This window comes from Coturnix japonica (assembly GCF_001577835.2).
Source record: "Coturnix japonica isolate 7356 chromosome 7 unlocalized genomic scaffold, Coturnix japonica 2.1 chr7random549, whole genome shotgun sequence".
NCBI lineage: Eukaryota > Metazoa > Chordata > Aves > Galliformes > Phasianidae > Coturnix > Coturnix japonica.
The window spans coordinates 33,158-47,768 of NW_015439649.1; the positions used below are offsets into that span (position 1 = coordinate 33,158).

Here is a 14,611-nt window from a genome sequence, read left to right on the forward strand (position 1 = left end):
GAATGGTTAGAGAATGAAAGACAAAAAAGAATTGGACAATGAGTGGAAGTAAATGGTTACAGAATGAGACACAGACAATGATTGGACAGTGAGTGACAGTGAAGGGATAGAGAATAAGACATGAAATGCTTGGAAAGTGAGTGGTAGTTAGTAGGTAAAGAATGAAACACAGAGAGTGATTGGACAGTGAGTGACAGTGAATGGGTAGAGAATGAGACACAGAGAATGATTGGACAATGACTGGCAGTGAATGACTGGAGAAAAAAAAACAGACAATTATTGTACACTAAGTGGCAATGATGGGTTAACCAAATAAACACAGAGAATGATTGGACAATAAGTAACAGTGAGTGGGGAGAGAATGAGACACAGACAATGATTGGACAGTAAGGGGCAATGACTGGATAGAGAATGAGACATAGAATGGTTGGACAGTGAGTGGGAGTTAATAGTTAAATAATGAAACAGAGAATGATTGGACAGTGAGTGGCAGTGAAAGGTAACAGAATGAAACAAGGACAACGATTGGACACTGAGTGGATGTGAATGTTGACAAAATGAAAGACAGAAAACAATTGGACAATGAATGACAGTGAATGGGTAGAGAATGAGACACAGAGAATGATTGGACAATAAAAGACCGTTAATGGTGACAAAATGAAACACAAAGAATGATTGGACAGTAAATAGCAATAAATGGTTAGGAAATGAGACAGAGAGAATGACTGGACAATGAATGGTAGTGAATGGGGAGAGAATGACACAATGACAATGAATAGCAATGAATAGTAACAGAATAAGACACAGAGAATGATTGGCCAGTGAGNACAGAAAGAATGATTGGACAATGAGTGGAAGTGAATGGGTAGAGAATGAGACAGACAGTGATTGGACAGTGAGTGGCAATGAATGCTTAGAGAATGACACAGAGAAAACAATTGGACAATGAGTGGAAGTAAATGGTCAGAGAATGACACACAGAGAATGATTGGACAATGAGTGGAAGTGAATGGTGAGAGAATGAGAGACAAAGACTGATGGGACAGTGAATGGCAATGAATGCTGAGAGATTGAAACACAGAGAATGATTGGACAGTGAGTGTCAATGAATGGGTAAAGAATGAGAGACAAAGACTGATTGGACAATGAGTGGAAGTGAATGGTGACAAAATCAGACACAGAGAATGATTGGACAAAGAGTAACAATGAAAGGTTACAGAATGAGACACAAAGACTGATTGGACAGTGAATGAAAATGAATGGGTAGAGAATGAGACATGAAATGATTGGACACTAAATGGCAGTTAATAGTGAAATAATGAAACATAGAGAATGACTGGACAATGAATGGCAGTGAATGGGTAGAGAATCAGACACAGGCAATGATTGGTGACTGAGTGACAGTCAATGCTTAGACAATGAAACAGAGAGAATGTTTGGATACTGAGTGTCACTGAAGGGTTACAGAATGAAGGACACAGAATGATTGAACGGTGAATGAAAGTAAATAGGTACAGAATGAGACATAAAAGCCATTGGAGAATGAGTGACAGTGAATAGATAGAAAATGAAACACAGAGAATGACTGGACAAGAATTGGCAGTGAAGGGTTAGAGAATAACAGAGAATGATGGGAAAGTGAGTGGCACTGACTGCTGAGAGAATGAGACACAGACAATGATTGGACAGTGAGTGGCAGTGAATAGGGAGAAAATAAGACGTAAAATGGTTGGACAGTGAGTGGGAGTTAATAGTTAAAGAACGAAACATAGAGAATGATTGGACAAGGAGTGGCACTAAATGCTGAGAGAAAGAAACACAGAGAATGATTGGATAACAAGTGGTAATGAATGGTTATAGGATGAGAGACAGAATAATTGGACAGTGAGTAGCAATGAATGGGTAAAGAATAAGATACAGAGAGTGATTGGACAAGGAGAAGCAATGAATGGCTGCACAATAAGACACAGAGAATGACTGGAAAATGAAGAGGAGAGAATGGATAAAGAGAGACAGAGAATGATTGGATAATGAATGGCAATGAATGGGTAGAAAATGAGACAGAATGATTACACACTAAATGGCAGTTAATAGTTAAATAATGAAACACACAGAATGATTGGACAAGGAATGGCAATGAATGGTGAGAAAATGAGACACGGAAAACAACTGGACAGTGAGTGCCAGTGAATGGATAGAGAATGAGACACAGAGAATGGCTGGACAATGAGTAGCATTGAATGGAGAGAGAATAATACATAGAGAATGATTGGACAATAAAGGGCAGTGAATGGTAACAGAATGAGACACAGAAAACAACTGGACAGTGAGTGACAGTGAATGGATAATGAGACATAGAGAATGATTGGATTAGGGTTAGGATTGGATTGATGATTGGGTAATGAGTGGCAATGAATGGTTAGAGAATGAAAGACAAAAAAGAATTGGACAATGAGTGGGGAAGTAAATGGTTTACAGGAATCAGACACAGGACATGATTCGGACAGTGAGTTGACAGTGAAGGGATAGAGATAAGGACATGAAATTGCTTGGAAAGTTGACGTTGTAGTTAGTTAGGTAAAAATGAAAACACAGGAGAGTGATTGGACAGTGAGTGACAGTGACAAGGTAAGAGAATGAGACACAGAGAATGATTTGGACAATGACTGGCCAGTGAATTGGACTGGAGAAAAAAAAAACAGACATTTTTGTTACATCAAGTGGCAATGATGGTTAACCAATATAAACAACAGAGAATGATTGGACACATACAGTAACAGTGGAGTGGGGAGAGGATTAGACACAGACAAATGATTGCGACAGTAAGGGGCAATGACTGTGATAGAGAATGAGACATAGAATTGGTTGGGACAATGAGTGGAGTTCATAGCTCTCAATCATGAAAGCGGAGAATGTCTGGCTAGTGAGTGCAGTGAAAGGTAACGAATGAACAAGAACTGACTTGGACTGATGGATGTGATCGTTGACAATGAGACAGGACCAAAAACAATTGGGACAATATGACAGTGACATGCGGTAAGATGAGGACAGAGAATGATTGGACAGAAAGACGTTGAAATTTGGTGACAAAAATGAAAACACAAAGAATGATTGGGGACAGTAATAGCAATAACATGGTTAGAAATGAGACAGAGAGAATTGACTGGACAATGAATTGCGTAGGTGAATGGGGAGAGAGATGCACACAATGACAATGAATTACATGAATAGTAACAGAATGAGACAGACAGAATGATTGGACAATGAGAGGCCGCGAATGGATAGAAAAAGACAGACAAAAAATGATTGGATAATGAGTGGCAATGAAGAGCTAGAAAATGAGACACAAACAATGATTGGCCAGTTCAGTGCAGTTAAATGCTGACGCAATGAAACACCAGAGAATGATTGGACAGTGAATGGCAGTGAAAGCTGATAAAATAAGAGAATGATTGGAGAAGGAAGAGCAATGAATGGTTACAGAATAAGACACAAAGAATGATTGGATAATAAGTGGCAATGAATGGGTAGAGAATGAAACACAGAATGAATGGACACTGAGTATCAATTAATGGTTATAGAACAACACGCAGAGAGCTCTTAGAGTGAGAGGCAGAGAATGATCAGAGAATGAGACACAGGAAATATGAGAGCAGAACAGGCAGCAAATGAGGACACAATGACAGTGATTAGAATGATGATGATGAGGGAGATGAGGGAGATGATGAAGAGGAAGACAATGAGGGAGATGAAGAGGGAGACACAGCAGAGGCTGAATTGGGCAAATAATAAGATGAATTATAGGATGTAGCCACATGTAAAAGCAATTGGGACCCATCTCTACTCTGTCCATCCAGATCCTGGTACCATGTTGGATCAGCACCTGCCATTGGGATCCATTATGAATATGAGGGCTGGATTGATCTGCAGCTCCATTGGGATCCAGCAAGAATGTTGTTGCTCATTGATACCCAGTAAGGAGACAACAGGATAGATGTCCCACATTGCAATGTGAGCACACATTGGGATCCATCCTGCACACATTGGGTCCTTGTCTTTGTTCTATGTACACAGATGTTGAATTCAGAGCTGAAATGGATCTGGAATGGGCATACTGACAACAGGAATCCAACCTCAACCTACAGGGATGGAAAGCAGGTAGGGTTAATAAAGGCAGCAGCACCATAAATACAAACTACCTTATAGATACAGGCTGAAGTAATCCATAATCAATAGGGTCCCCCCATTAGGTTCCATATCGATTCCATGCCCACACCCCATTAACAAAGCAGTTCCCCCATCCTGTCCATCACTGATTGGGACTGAAGATTCCACTACTGGTGCTGCCACCTAGTGGCGGATATGGGAATTGCAGGGGGAGCAGCACACACATATACTTTATATATACACACTTATACACACACACAATAATGCACACCCCCATACACACCCATATAAACCCCCATACGCACACACATACACACCCCCATATATACCCCCATATACACACACACTCATATAGACACACATACACTCATATGGACACACATACACTCATACACACACATACAGTTTTATGCACACACATACATATACACACACAGCCACCCATATACACCCCCATACACAAATACAGCCCCATATACACAAATACATACACACACACATATACACACTTATATAGACACACTTATACAAATACACTTATATACACACACTCATATACACACACATATATGTATATGCACACACACATAGATGTGTGCATATATATATACACACATATATCTACACACACACATATAAATAAAAACATATACACACATACATATATATACACACACAGACACATATATATGCACACACAGACACAACCACCATCACACATATACACATACATATATACACACAGACACATATAGATATATACACATACACACAGATATAGATATATACACAAACACAGATATACAAACACACACATACACAGTTATATATATATACACACACACACACACACACATATATATATACATATATATGTATATATACACACACATTACACACACACACAGAATCACAGAATTATCAAGGTTGGAAAAGACCTAGAAGGTCATCTAGTCCAACCATCACCAATACTTCCTGGCTAAATCATATTCAACAACACAACATTCAGACGTTTCTTGAACACTCCCATGGTCAGTGACTCCACCACCTCCCTGTGCAGTCCATTCCAATGCCTGACTACACTTTCCAAAAAGTAATACAAGAGAAGAGGCCAACCCCCAGCTCACTGCAACCTCCCTTCAGGAAGTTATAGAGAGCAATGAGGTCTCCCCTGAGCCATCTCTTCTCCAGGCTGGACATTCCCAGCTCCCTCAGCCTCTCCTCATATGGCCCCATTGTGCTCCAGACCCCTCATCAGCTTTGTAGCCCTCCTCTGAACACGTTCCAGGCCCTCAGTGTCTTGCAGTGAGGGGCCCACAACTGGAGAGAGAATTCGAGGTGTGGCCACACCAGTGCTGAGTACAGGGGGACAATCACCTCTCTGCTCCTGCTGGCAGCACTGCTCATCATAACTATTACAGGGGTCAGGATTTGCCGTTATCCTCTTGCACCCGCACACTGGTCGCTCATGTTCAGGCCAGCAGTCCATCAATACCCCCAGGTCCGATTCCGTCCGCACAATCCTCCAGCCACTCGCGCCCAAAGCTGTAGCCTGCCCGGTTTTGTGCGGCAAAGCGCAGGACCGGCATTTGTTCTTGTTGAACCTCATCCCGTTGGTTCAGCCCAGCTGTGCAGCCTGTCCAGATCCCTGTGCAGGGCCTCGCTCCCCCAGCAGATCCACACTCGCAGCAACTCGGCGCCACGTGGAACTGACTGAGCTGCCCTCCCTTTCCCTCATCCGGCCATCACCTCAACACCCGCCCAGCACTGGGCCCAGCTCTGCCTTTCACCACCACGCTCCTCCCGGGGGAGGTGCACCGTGCCCGGAAGTACTGCCATACCGGGACGATGCGCGGAGCGGAGGGAGCAAGCTCCGGGTCCAACTCCCGCACCCAAAAATCCGTTTAATATAAAGTCCTCTCATCGAGGACGTATCAGATATTAAACTGATAAGAACAGATACTACACTTGATCTTAGCCAAAAGGCCGAGAAGCGATGCCTGTAACGCCGCCCGCACACCACCCGGCCCCACGCGCGCCCCCGATACCTCATGGTCACTCACCCGCCGCCCGCCCCGCCCCCTCCGCCTCCTCCCCAGCCCCGCTCCCACCCCGCTCCGCCGGTGCCGCTCCCGCTCCGTCCCCGACAGCGGCTCCGCCGGGCCCCGGTTCATCGTGGCGGAGCGCTCCCGGCGACCCCCGCGGCTCTGATTAGCATAGACCCGCCCCTCCACTCAAGCCCCGCCCACCGCCCGTCCCTCCCTCTCATTGGTCGCTACTCCGCAGGCTCCGCCCCCAGCTCTGACCCCGCCTTTCAACCCCACGAGACGGCGCAGCTGTGATGACGTCATCAGAGTACGACGGCGCGCGGGTGATGACGCAATGCATCGCGCAGCGGGGACGCAGCGTTGGAGCGGAGCAGCCCCGGGCTGAGGCCTCGGTTGAGGGCGGCGCTGCGGAGGCCGTGAAGATCACGTGCCTGGGCGGCAGCGCCGTGGGCAAATCCAAGTGCATGACCCCCCATGTCCGGCCCGGTGCCGGGAGTCCTGACGGCCGCCGTGTCCCCTCGGGCTGCTCGAGCGGATCCCGCTGGACGCGTCGTATCTCGCGCTGTCGGTGTCGCTGCTCCTCGCACGGCTCCTTAACGCGGGCGCAGCCGCCCCCAGCAGCTCCCCACCTTCGCCCTGACGCTGCACCGACAATCGGCTCCTTCTCCCTGCTGGCCGCTCCTCTATTAACACGGCCCCGGATATCGCTGACCTCCTAGGCCAGACGTGCACATCACTGGCCCATGTGCTGCTGCTCGTCCACCAGGACCCCCCAGTGCTTCTCCGCAGGGCTGCTCCCAGGAAGGGACCGCACACCCCCTTCCAAAGACAAATGCTCTTACCCTGCATTCCACGGGAAGCAGTCCCCAAGGAGAGATGCCGCCCTTCAGGCTTACAGCCCTTAAACGCAGTCAGGATACCCAAAGATGGCACAGCTCACTGGAACAAAAAAAATCATTTAGTCATTCCAAAGACAAACACTCACCACAGGACGCAATCTCCAGGGAGAAACACCACCCTTACATCTACCTACCCTTAAACATGGTCAGGATGCCCCTAAAATGAGGGCATCACAACCCTGAAATAGAGAACCCCTCACCCCAATCCAAGACCCAGAGCTCACCCCACACTCCAAAGGAAGCAGTCCCGAAGGAAAGATACTGCCCTTATGGCTGCCAGCCTTTCAGTGTAGCTGTGATCCCCCAAAAGGGGTAGATCACAGCCCTGCAATAAGGAAGGAATCACTCACCCCTTCCCGAGAAGCCTTGCTCACCCCACAGAAAAATTATCCCCAAGGACAGATGTGGCCCTTGCAGGTGCCACCTCTTAAATGTGGTCACAACCCCCTAAAAAAAAACAGAGCTCACAGCCCCAAAATAAAGAAGGAATCACTCACCCCGTTCCAGAGACAAACACCCCACACTCCTAAGGAAGCAATCAGGTACAGAAGCTGATTCTGCTGCTGCCAACCCTTAAATATGGTCAGGATCCACCAAAAAGAGAAGACTACAGCCTTAAAATAAAAAAGGGATCACTCACCCCACTCCATGGCTCACCCCATGCTCCTAAGCAAGCAGGCTCCAGAAAGACATGCTGCCTCTCTTCCTGCCAGCCCTTAAATGTGGCCAGGGAGGAGTGGAGCTGGGTTCAGCCTCAGCTGGTCCTGGGAACTGCTTCCACCTGTGCTCACAGGGCTACACCCCTCTCCAGGTGCTCCATCACTGCTTTGGGCTGTGAGCTCACAGCTCCCATACAGGCATGGCAATGACTGGCAGGCAGTGCAGTCTGCATGTCCAACAAAGGGAACTTTATCAGTGGATGAGCTACGATAGCCCACGTATTTTGATCCCAATCTGTCCTCAAAGACAATTGGTGACTGTTGGGATATCATTGTTGAGGTGATGTTGAGGGTGTGGGTTCCTGCCAGCCTGAGGCCTTTTGATGTGGAGCAGTTTTGTTTCCTTTGTGAGTGTGCTCACTGCTGCTGCGCTGGAGCTGACCTTCATCTGCTGCAAGTTGCTGTCACTGCTGCACTTCCCAGCTGGTTGTGGAGGTGACTCTGTGGTGATGGCACTTTGATGATGGAGGGGCTTCACAGGGGGGGACATCAGGGAATGATGCTTGGGGCTGAAGCTGTTGGAGTGATGTGGGGCGGGGATGCTGGGGTCATGTTGGGGAGGGATGCTGGGGTGTGACATCATGAAAACACTGGGTGTGATGTTGCAGAAATGCTGGAGGTTGCTTTGGGGTAATGCTGAGGAGGAGCAGTGGGGTGAAGCCAGTGTTACTTTGGGGAGTGAAACTGGGGTGAAATTGTTGAGGTGACAGTTGTGATGTTGGGCTGAACCTGGATGCGACACTACCATGATGTTGGGGATCACTGAGGTTTAACATCAAGGACTGATGCTGGAGTGACACTGAGGGGTGACCTTGTTGGAGTGATGCTGAGAGTTGATACTGTGGTGAGACTGGGGTGATGCTGCAGTGATGGGGTGGTGTGACATTGGGGGGAGACATTGGGCTGATGCTGTGAGTGACACCAGGGTGATGTGGGGGACTGACACTGGGAGGTGATGCTGGGGTGTCGCTGGGGGATGGTGTCGTTGGGGTGATGCTTGGTTCAGGTTGCGGAATGACTGTGGGTGGTGATTTTGGGTGATGCGGGGAGGGGATGCTGGGGCTCCTCTGTGGGGTGACAGCAGGGATCGATGCTGGGGCTGAGCCTGGGGTTCAGGACGTGCAGGGCCCGTGGGTGGGATATGGGGCATCACTGCGGGGTGATGCTGCAGGGTGACACCATTGGGGTGACGTTGTTGGGGGGATGCTGGGTTGACTTTGGGAGTGACGGGGTGGTGTTGGGCAGGTGCTGGGGGTGACAATGCAGGGACTGTGCAGGAAACAGAAGTTTAAGATGAAGGAGTGATGTTGGAGCAACGTTACATCGGAGCGACGCGGAGGGTCGATCCGGTGGTGAGATTGGGGTCTCACCACGCATGCGCCGATTCAGGAACGGCAAGACGCATGCGCGAGGTCCGGAGTCTCACTACGCATGCGCCAATTCCGGAACGGCAATACGCACGCGCCGATCCAGGAAGGTCAATACGCATGCGCAAGCCCCGGAGCAGCAGTACGCATGCGTCAATTCAGGAACGACAAGACGCATGCGCCATTTTTCGCGCCAATTCAGGAATAGCAATACGCATGCGCGAAGTTCGGAGCCGCACTACGCATGCGTCAATTCAGGAACGACTGTACGCAGGCGCCGTTTTTCGCGCCAATTCCGGACCGGCATCACCCATGCGCGAGCTCTGGTTCGCAGTACGCATGCGCCGATTCGGGACCGGCAATACGCAGGCGTCAGTTTCCGCCCCAATTCCGGAACAGCTACCACGCATGCGCCAATTTCCGGAGCGGCACTGCGCATGCTCCGATTGCGGAGAGTTGCACCGCATGCGCCTGGCCCGGATCCACACTGCGCATGCGCCGGTTCAGGCACGGCAGCGCACCTGCGCCCGCTCTCGCGCCGGTTTGTAAATGTCGCTGCGGTTCTGCACTACGGCAGCGTTCAAGCGCCAGTTTTAACGCCAATCTCGGAACTGCGCCACGCATGCGCCAGTTCCGCAGCCGTACTACGCATGCGCCGATTCAGGAACGGCACTACGCACTCGCGGGTTTCTGAGCCGCACTGCGCATGCGCCCGTTCTAATACGGCAATACGCATGCGCGAGTTCACGATTCGCCCCGCGCCCGCTCCGCCGTCCGTCAGGCAGCGCGCGGCCCGTCCGGCCGCATCCAGGGCCGGGTCGGGACGCTGCGGGATGGAGCACGGCCAGTGACAGCTCAGTGCTATGGGATGGAGCACGGCCAGTGACAGCTCAGTGCTATGGGATGGAGCACGCCAGTGACAGCTCAGTGCTATGGATCGAGCACGGCCTACAGCTCAATGCCTATGGGATGGAGCACGGCCAGTGACAGCTCCAGTGCTATGGATGGACACGGCCATGACCAGCTCAACGCTATGGATGGAGCACGGCCAGTGACGCCAGTAGCTATGGATGGAGCACGGCCATGAGCAGCTCAAGTGCTATGAGAGCACGGCCGGGACAGCTCAGCGCTAGGATGGAGCACGGCCAGTGACACCTCATGCTATGGGTATCGGACACGGCCAGTGACATGCTCAAGTCTATGGATTGAGCACGCCATGACACTCAGTTGTAGGATGGAGCACGCCAGTTGACAGCTCAGTCATGGATGTCAGTACGGCCATGACAGCTCAGTTGTATGTGGATGCATAACGGCCAAGTGACAGCTCATGCTATGCGATGGAGTACGCAGTGACAGCTCAGTGCTATGATGGAGCACGGCCAGTGACAGCTCAGTGCTATGGGATGCAGTACGGCCAGTGACAGCTCAGCGCCGCCTTGCAGTGCTGAGCAGGGCCGGCAGGGGAGCTGGAGCAGGTAGCGACAGGATGATGGTAAACGGGTTTATACTGAAAGAAGGTGGAGTTGGAGCAGATGGCAGGAAAAATCCTGTACTGTGAGGGTTCTGGGACACCGGGACAGGGGAACCGGGAAGGTTATGAAGCGCTGCTGGCCCGGCTGGACCGGGCTGTGAGCAGCCTGGGCTGGAGCTGTCGCTGCCTGCAGCACTAACTGCAATGAGATCAGCTCAGGTGGCCCCTCCAACCCACACCGCCCTGTGACTGATGTTTGCCATGAATAAGGGCGTTTGGGGAGCTTTATTAGTACTGACTAATTTGTCAGTACTGACTAATTGCTGGTGATTGGGAATAAAGGAAAGCCACGGCCGGGGTTACTTATTTAATAGGCTACATTTCCAGTGTCTGAAAGGAAAATCACAAGAATGAATGCAAAAGGTATTCAGCTCTTACTGATAGAAGCAGTGTACTTCGGCTTCTCATTTTTCTTATTTTTTTTGGTGTTTCATATAAAAAAAAGATCAACCCTAAGATTTCTCATCCTTAAGTCCTCAATGGGCTGGCAGAGAAACAACGTGATCCTCTCTGTATGTAGTCGGAGAGTCACAGCTTTCAGTTACTCAATGTCTTCTGGTCTCACAGGATGGGGTAGAGGTATAATTGATTTCTTCTCTGTGTCCCTCGAAAGAGCTTTTCTCATATCTGCGGTAAAGGAAAAGATTAATTATAACAAGAGTCATAGCACAAAGCAATACTAATTGAATTGCTATTACAGTAAGATCAGCATCTTGTTAACAGCTGAAATGTAGCACTGCACAAAATTCAAACGTTAGACTAAGAGGACAAAACCAGGACTTAAAGCATCTGCAGCAATGGTTGGTGTCTGTCCGTGGTCCTTGTATTTCACAGTATTCTTCATTGGTCTCTTTCAACTGAGGATATTCTATGATTCTATCTCAAATGAAAAAATAAACACCCAGAAAAGCTTTTGTGGAAGATACTTAATGGAAAAAAAACAAAAACATCCAAAAATAGCAAACGACAGTTGCTTCAGTTTAGTTAACGGGGTACCCACAATATATTTGAAATGATCGTGTCCTCTACCCTTTGAATTGAAAAATCTCTGTCACTATTGTCTGTTAACTCCTGTCATGATTTAGTCAGGACATCTGGGACAATAACATTTCAAGTCCCTGTTACCAAGGGGGAGAGGGAGCCATAAAAGAGCAGGGCTATTATCTTCCCTAATAACATTAGGGATAGGCCTGGACGCTTTGCAGGAACATACTTTAACAAGAAGAATTAGGTAAGTAACTATGTTATTTAATCTTACCTATAAGGTATCTTTCCACTTGTTAACTGTCTCGAATTTAATTTACCACAGATGCTATAAGATCTGTGAACTGCAGGATTAAAACAATGTAAAGCTCAGCAGGAAACAAACCTGTCTACAGGAGTAAATAAATTTCCATTCAACAACAACCAACTACATTTTTTCACACTAAAAATCAAACAAAAAAAGCATAGAAACAACTCTTGGAACGCTCAGCATCAGAACCTTCCCATTCAACTTGAGGCAGAACAAGCACTTACCATAAGCATCTTCATCTGGCTCCCCATTGCTAGCAGAGTAGTACTCTAACACTGTCCGGTACACGCTGTAGCCCAGTTGCTTATACATATTTACTGCAACCTGATTGGATACTCTCACAAAGAGATCAACGAAAAATCCACCTTTTCTTTGAAAAAAAAGAATAAAACACGGTAAGGACGAGCAGGTGAACAAACCGCCAATTAAGAACTGCCAACCTGTATTCAGACCAAGAAACAGCCTGACGTGGCAGTGCACTCAGCAGACATCATTCACAACAGTAACAGATGTGCTCCTTGAACAAGGAACAAATCTGAAGTAATGGTGATGGTCAAATGACCGACAGTGACATCAGAATTACTAACAGGAAGAACAGGAGAAACTAAACACCCACACAAGCTTTATTTCTGTAAAGCATTCACTTTTTTTTAACACTATACTTCAGGTGCATTTCAGTTGCATTAACTTACGGACCAGCTACTTCAAAAAGCAAACAGGTGATGTTTTACGAAGCTCCCTTCCTACTAAGGGAAGGACATTTTATACAGCATCTTTGCTACTTCCTATTTGTGCTGGGAAGTTGGTTTTCATAGACATCAAAATATTTTAAGCTACCAAAGAACATCCATCATTCTGTTCCTGTCACTAAAGGAAATCAGGGCACTAGTTAATGGAGGATTCTGGGTGTGCTTCATGTTTATGATATACCTAAAGCAAGGGCAGGGACCTATAGGCAGAACAGTCAAAAAGATCAGTGTGAAACGAGTGTAATATTCACTTCTCTGAGATCTCCTCCAGCAGTTCCATCAGTTTGGCAGCCAGGCCCAGCCGCCGGAATTCCGGTGCCACGGAGAGCGCAGTGACGTGCCCGTGCCACTCCTCCCGAGCCACGGATCCTTCTGCTTTACCCATGACTGAAACACACACAGCGTCAGCACGGCAGCGCCTCCATCAGCACCGTCACACATCGGGGTGATAATAAACAGCTGCAACGACCGCGGCTGAACCGGGTGTATCTACATCGTTACGGTTCAGCCGCTCTGTGCGACTGCGGCTCACACGGCGCAGCTCCACCGGCACATGGACGCGTACCCGGCAGGGCGCACTGCTGGCCGGGTATGGAGCTCTGCTGGGACGGGCCCAGCACGACGCCTCCGCTGCCAACACTGCCCGACGGCAGCACCGATACCGACAGCACCGATACCGACAGCACCGATACCGACAGCACCGATACCGACAGCACCGATACCGGCAGCACCGATACACCGATACTGACAGCACCGATACCCTGACACTGACAGCACCGATACCGACAGCACCGATACCCTGACAATGACAGCACCGATACCGACAGCACCGATACCCTGACACTGACAGCACCGATACCGACAGCACCGACCCGGCCCACCCCGCCAGCACTCACTGTAACCCATGAGCTCCCCGCCCGGTGCCTCCGCCACGATGAAGTACTCGGGCCAGTGCGCCAGGTACTGCAGGTAGAAGGGGATGCCGTACTGCGAACCGCCGTTAAGGAGCACGACAGCGGCACGGCCGGCGCCCCCCCCCGCCTCCCCCCGTCCGGGCGCACGGGAAGGATACGGTCTCGGTCAGCGGGTCCAGGTTGCTGCGGGGAGAAAGCGGCGATCAGCGGCAGCACGGAACGACCGCCCGGGAACGGGGCTCAACGGGGTGTGTGTGTGTGTGTGTGTGTGTGTGTGTGTGTGTGCGCCAGCGGGGACGGGGCTCACACACGCGCTGTGTTACCGGGGCTCACACACACACACGCTGTGTTACCGGGGCTCACTCACACGCTGTGTTACCGGGGCTCACACACACTCTGTGTTACCGGGGCTCACTCACACACTGTGTTACCGGGGCTCACTCGCACGCTGTGTTACCGGGGCTCACTCACACGCTGTGTTACCGGGGCTCACACACACGCTGTGTTACCGGGGCTCACTCACACGCTGTGTTACCGGGGCTCACACACACGCTGTGTTACCGGGGCTCACACACACGCTGTGTTACCGGGNGGGCTCACACACACGCTGTGTTACCGGGGCTCACACACACGCTGTGTTACCGGGGCCGGGGCTCACTCACATGTTGTTGAAGCGGAACAGGTCGTCGCAGGTGAAAGCGCGGAGCGACGTCATGGCGGCCGCCGTGCTGATGGCGCTGCCCCGGAAGTGCTGGCGGCGCGAGGAGCCCTTCCGGGGCGGTGCCCTGCTGCCGCGGACTGGGAGCGGGGACAGAAGGAGCGCGGGCGGCAGCGGGCGGCAGCGGGCGGCAGCGGGCGGCAGCGGGCGGCAGCGGGCGGCAGCGGGCGGCAGCGGGCGGCAGCGGGCGGCAGCGGCGCCTCCG

At 49.9% G+C, this 14,611-nt stretch overlaps 1 protein-coding gene, 1 long non-coding RNA gene and 1 other non-coding gene across 3 annotated transcripts; all 3 read right to left on the reverse strand.

Annotated features, from left to right (window-relative positions):
- Positions 1 to 3,928: 3,928 nt before the first annotated feature.
- On the reverse strand, positions 3,929 to 8,143 carry LOC107306885. The gene is made up of 3 exons (XR_004305749.1): positions 7,755 to 8,143; positions 6,279 to 7,154; positions 3,929 to 4,139 (listed from the first exon to the last, which is right to left on the reverse strand). It is a non-coding gene; the product is annotated as an uncharacterized LOC107306885 (long non-coding RNA).
- LOC116652593 lies at positions 5,975 to 6,165 on the reverse strand. The gene has a single exon (XR_004305750.1). It is a non-coding gene; the product is annotated as a U2 spliceosomal RNA (small nuclear RNA).
- Positions 8,144 to 11,024: 2,881 nt separating the features above from the next.
- Positions 11,025 to 14,477, reverse strand: NAA20 (N-alpha-acetyltransferase 20, NatB catalytic subunit). The gene is made up of 6 exons (XM_015850291.2): positions 14,351 to 14,477; positions 13,847 to 13,871; positions 13,671 to 13,761; positions 13,026 to 13,161; positions 12,250 to 12,395; positions 11,025 to 11,358 (listed from the first exon to the last, which is right to left on the reverse strand). The coding sequence occupies exons 1-6, from the start codon at positions 14,401 to 14,403 to the stop codon at positions 11,273 to 11,275; spliced, it is 537 nt and encodes a 178-aa protein (XP_015705777.1). The 5' UTR covers positions 14,404 to 14,477; the 3' UTR covers positions 11,025 to 11,272.
- Positions 14,478 to 14,611: the final 134 nt, after the last annotated feature.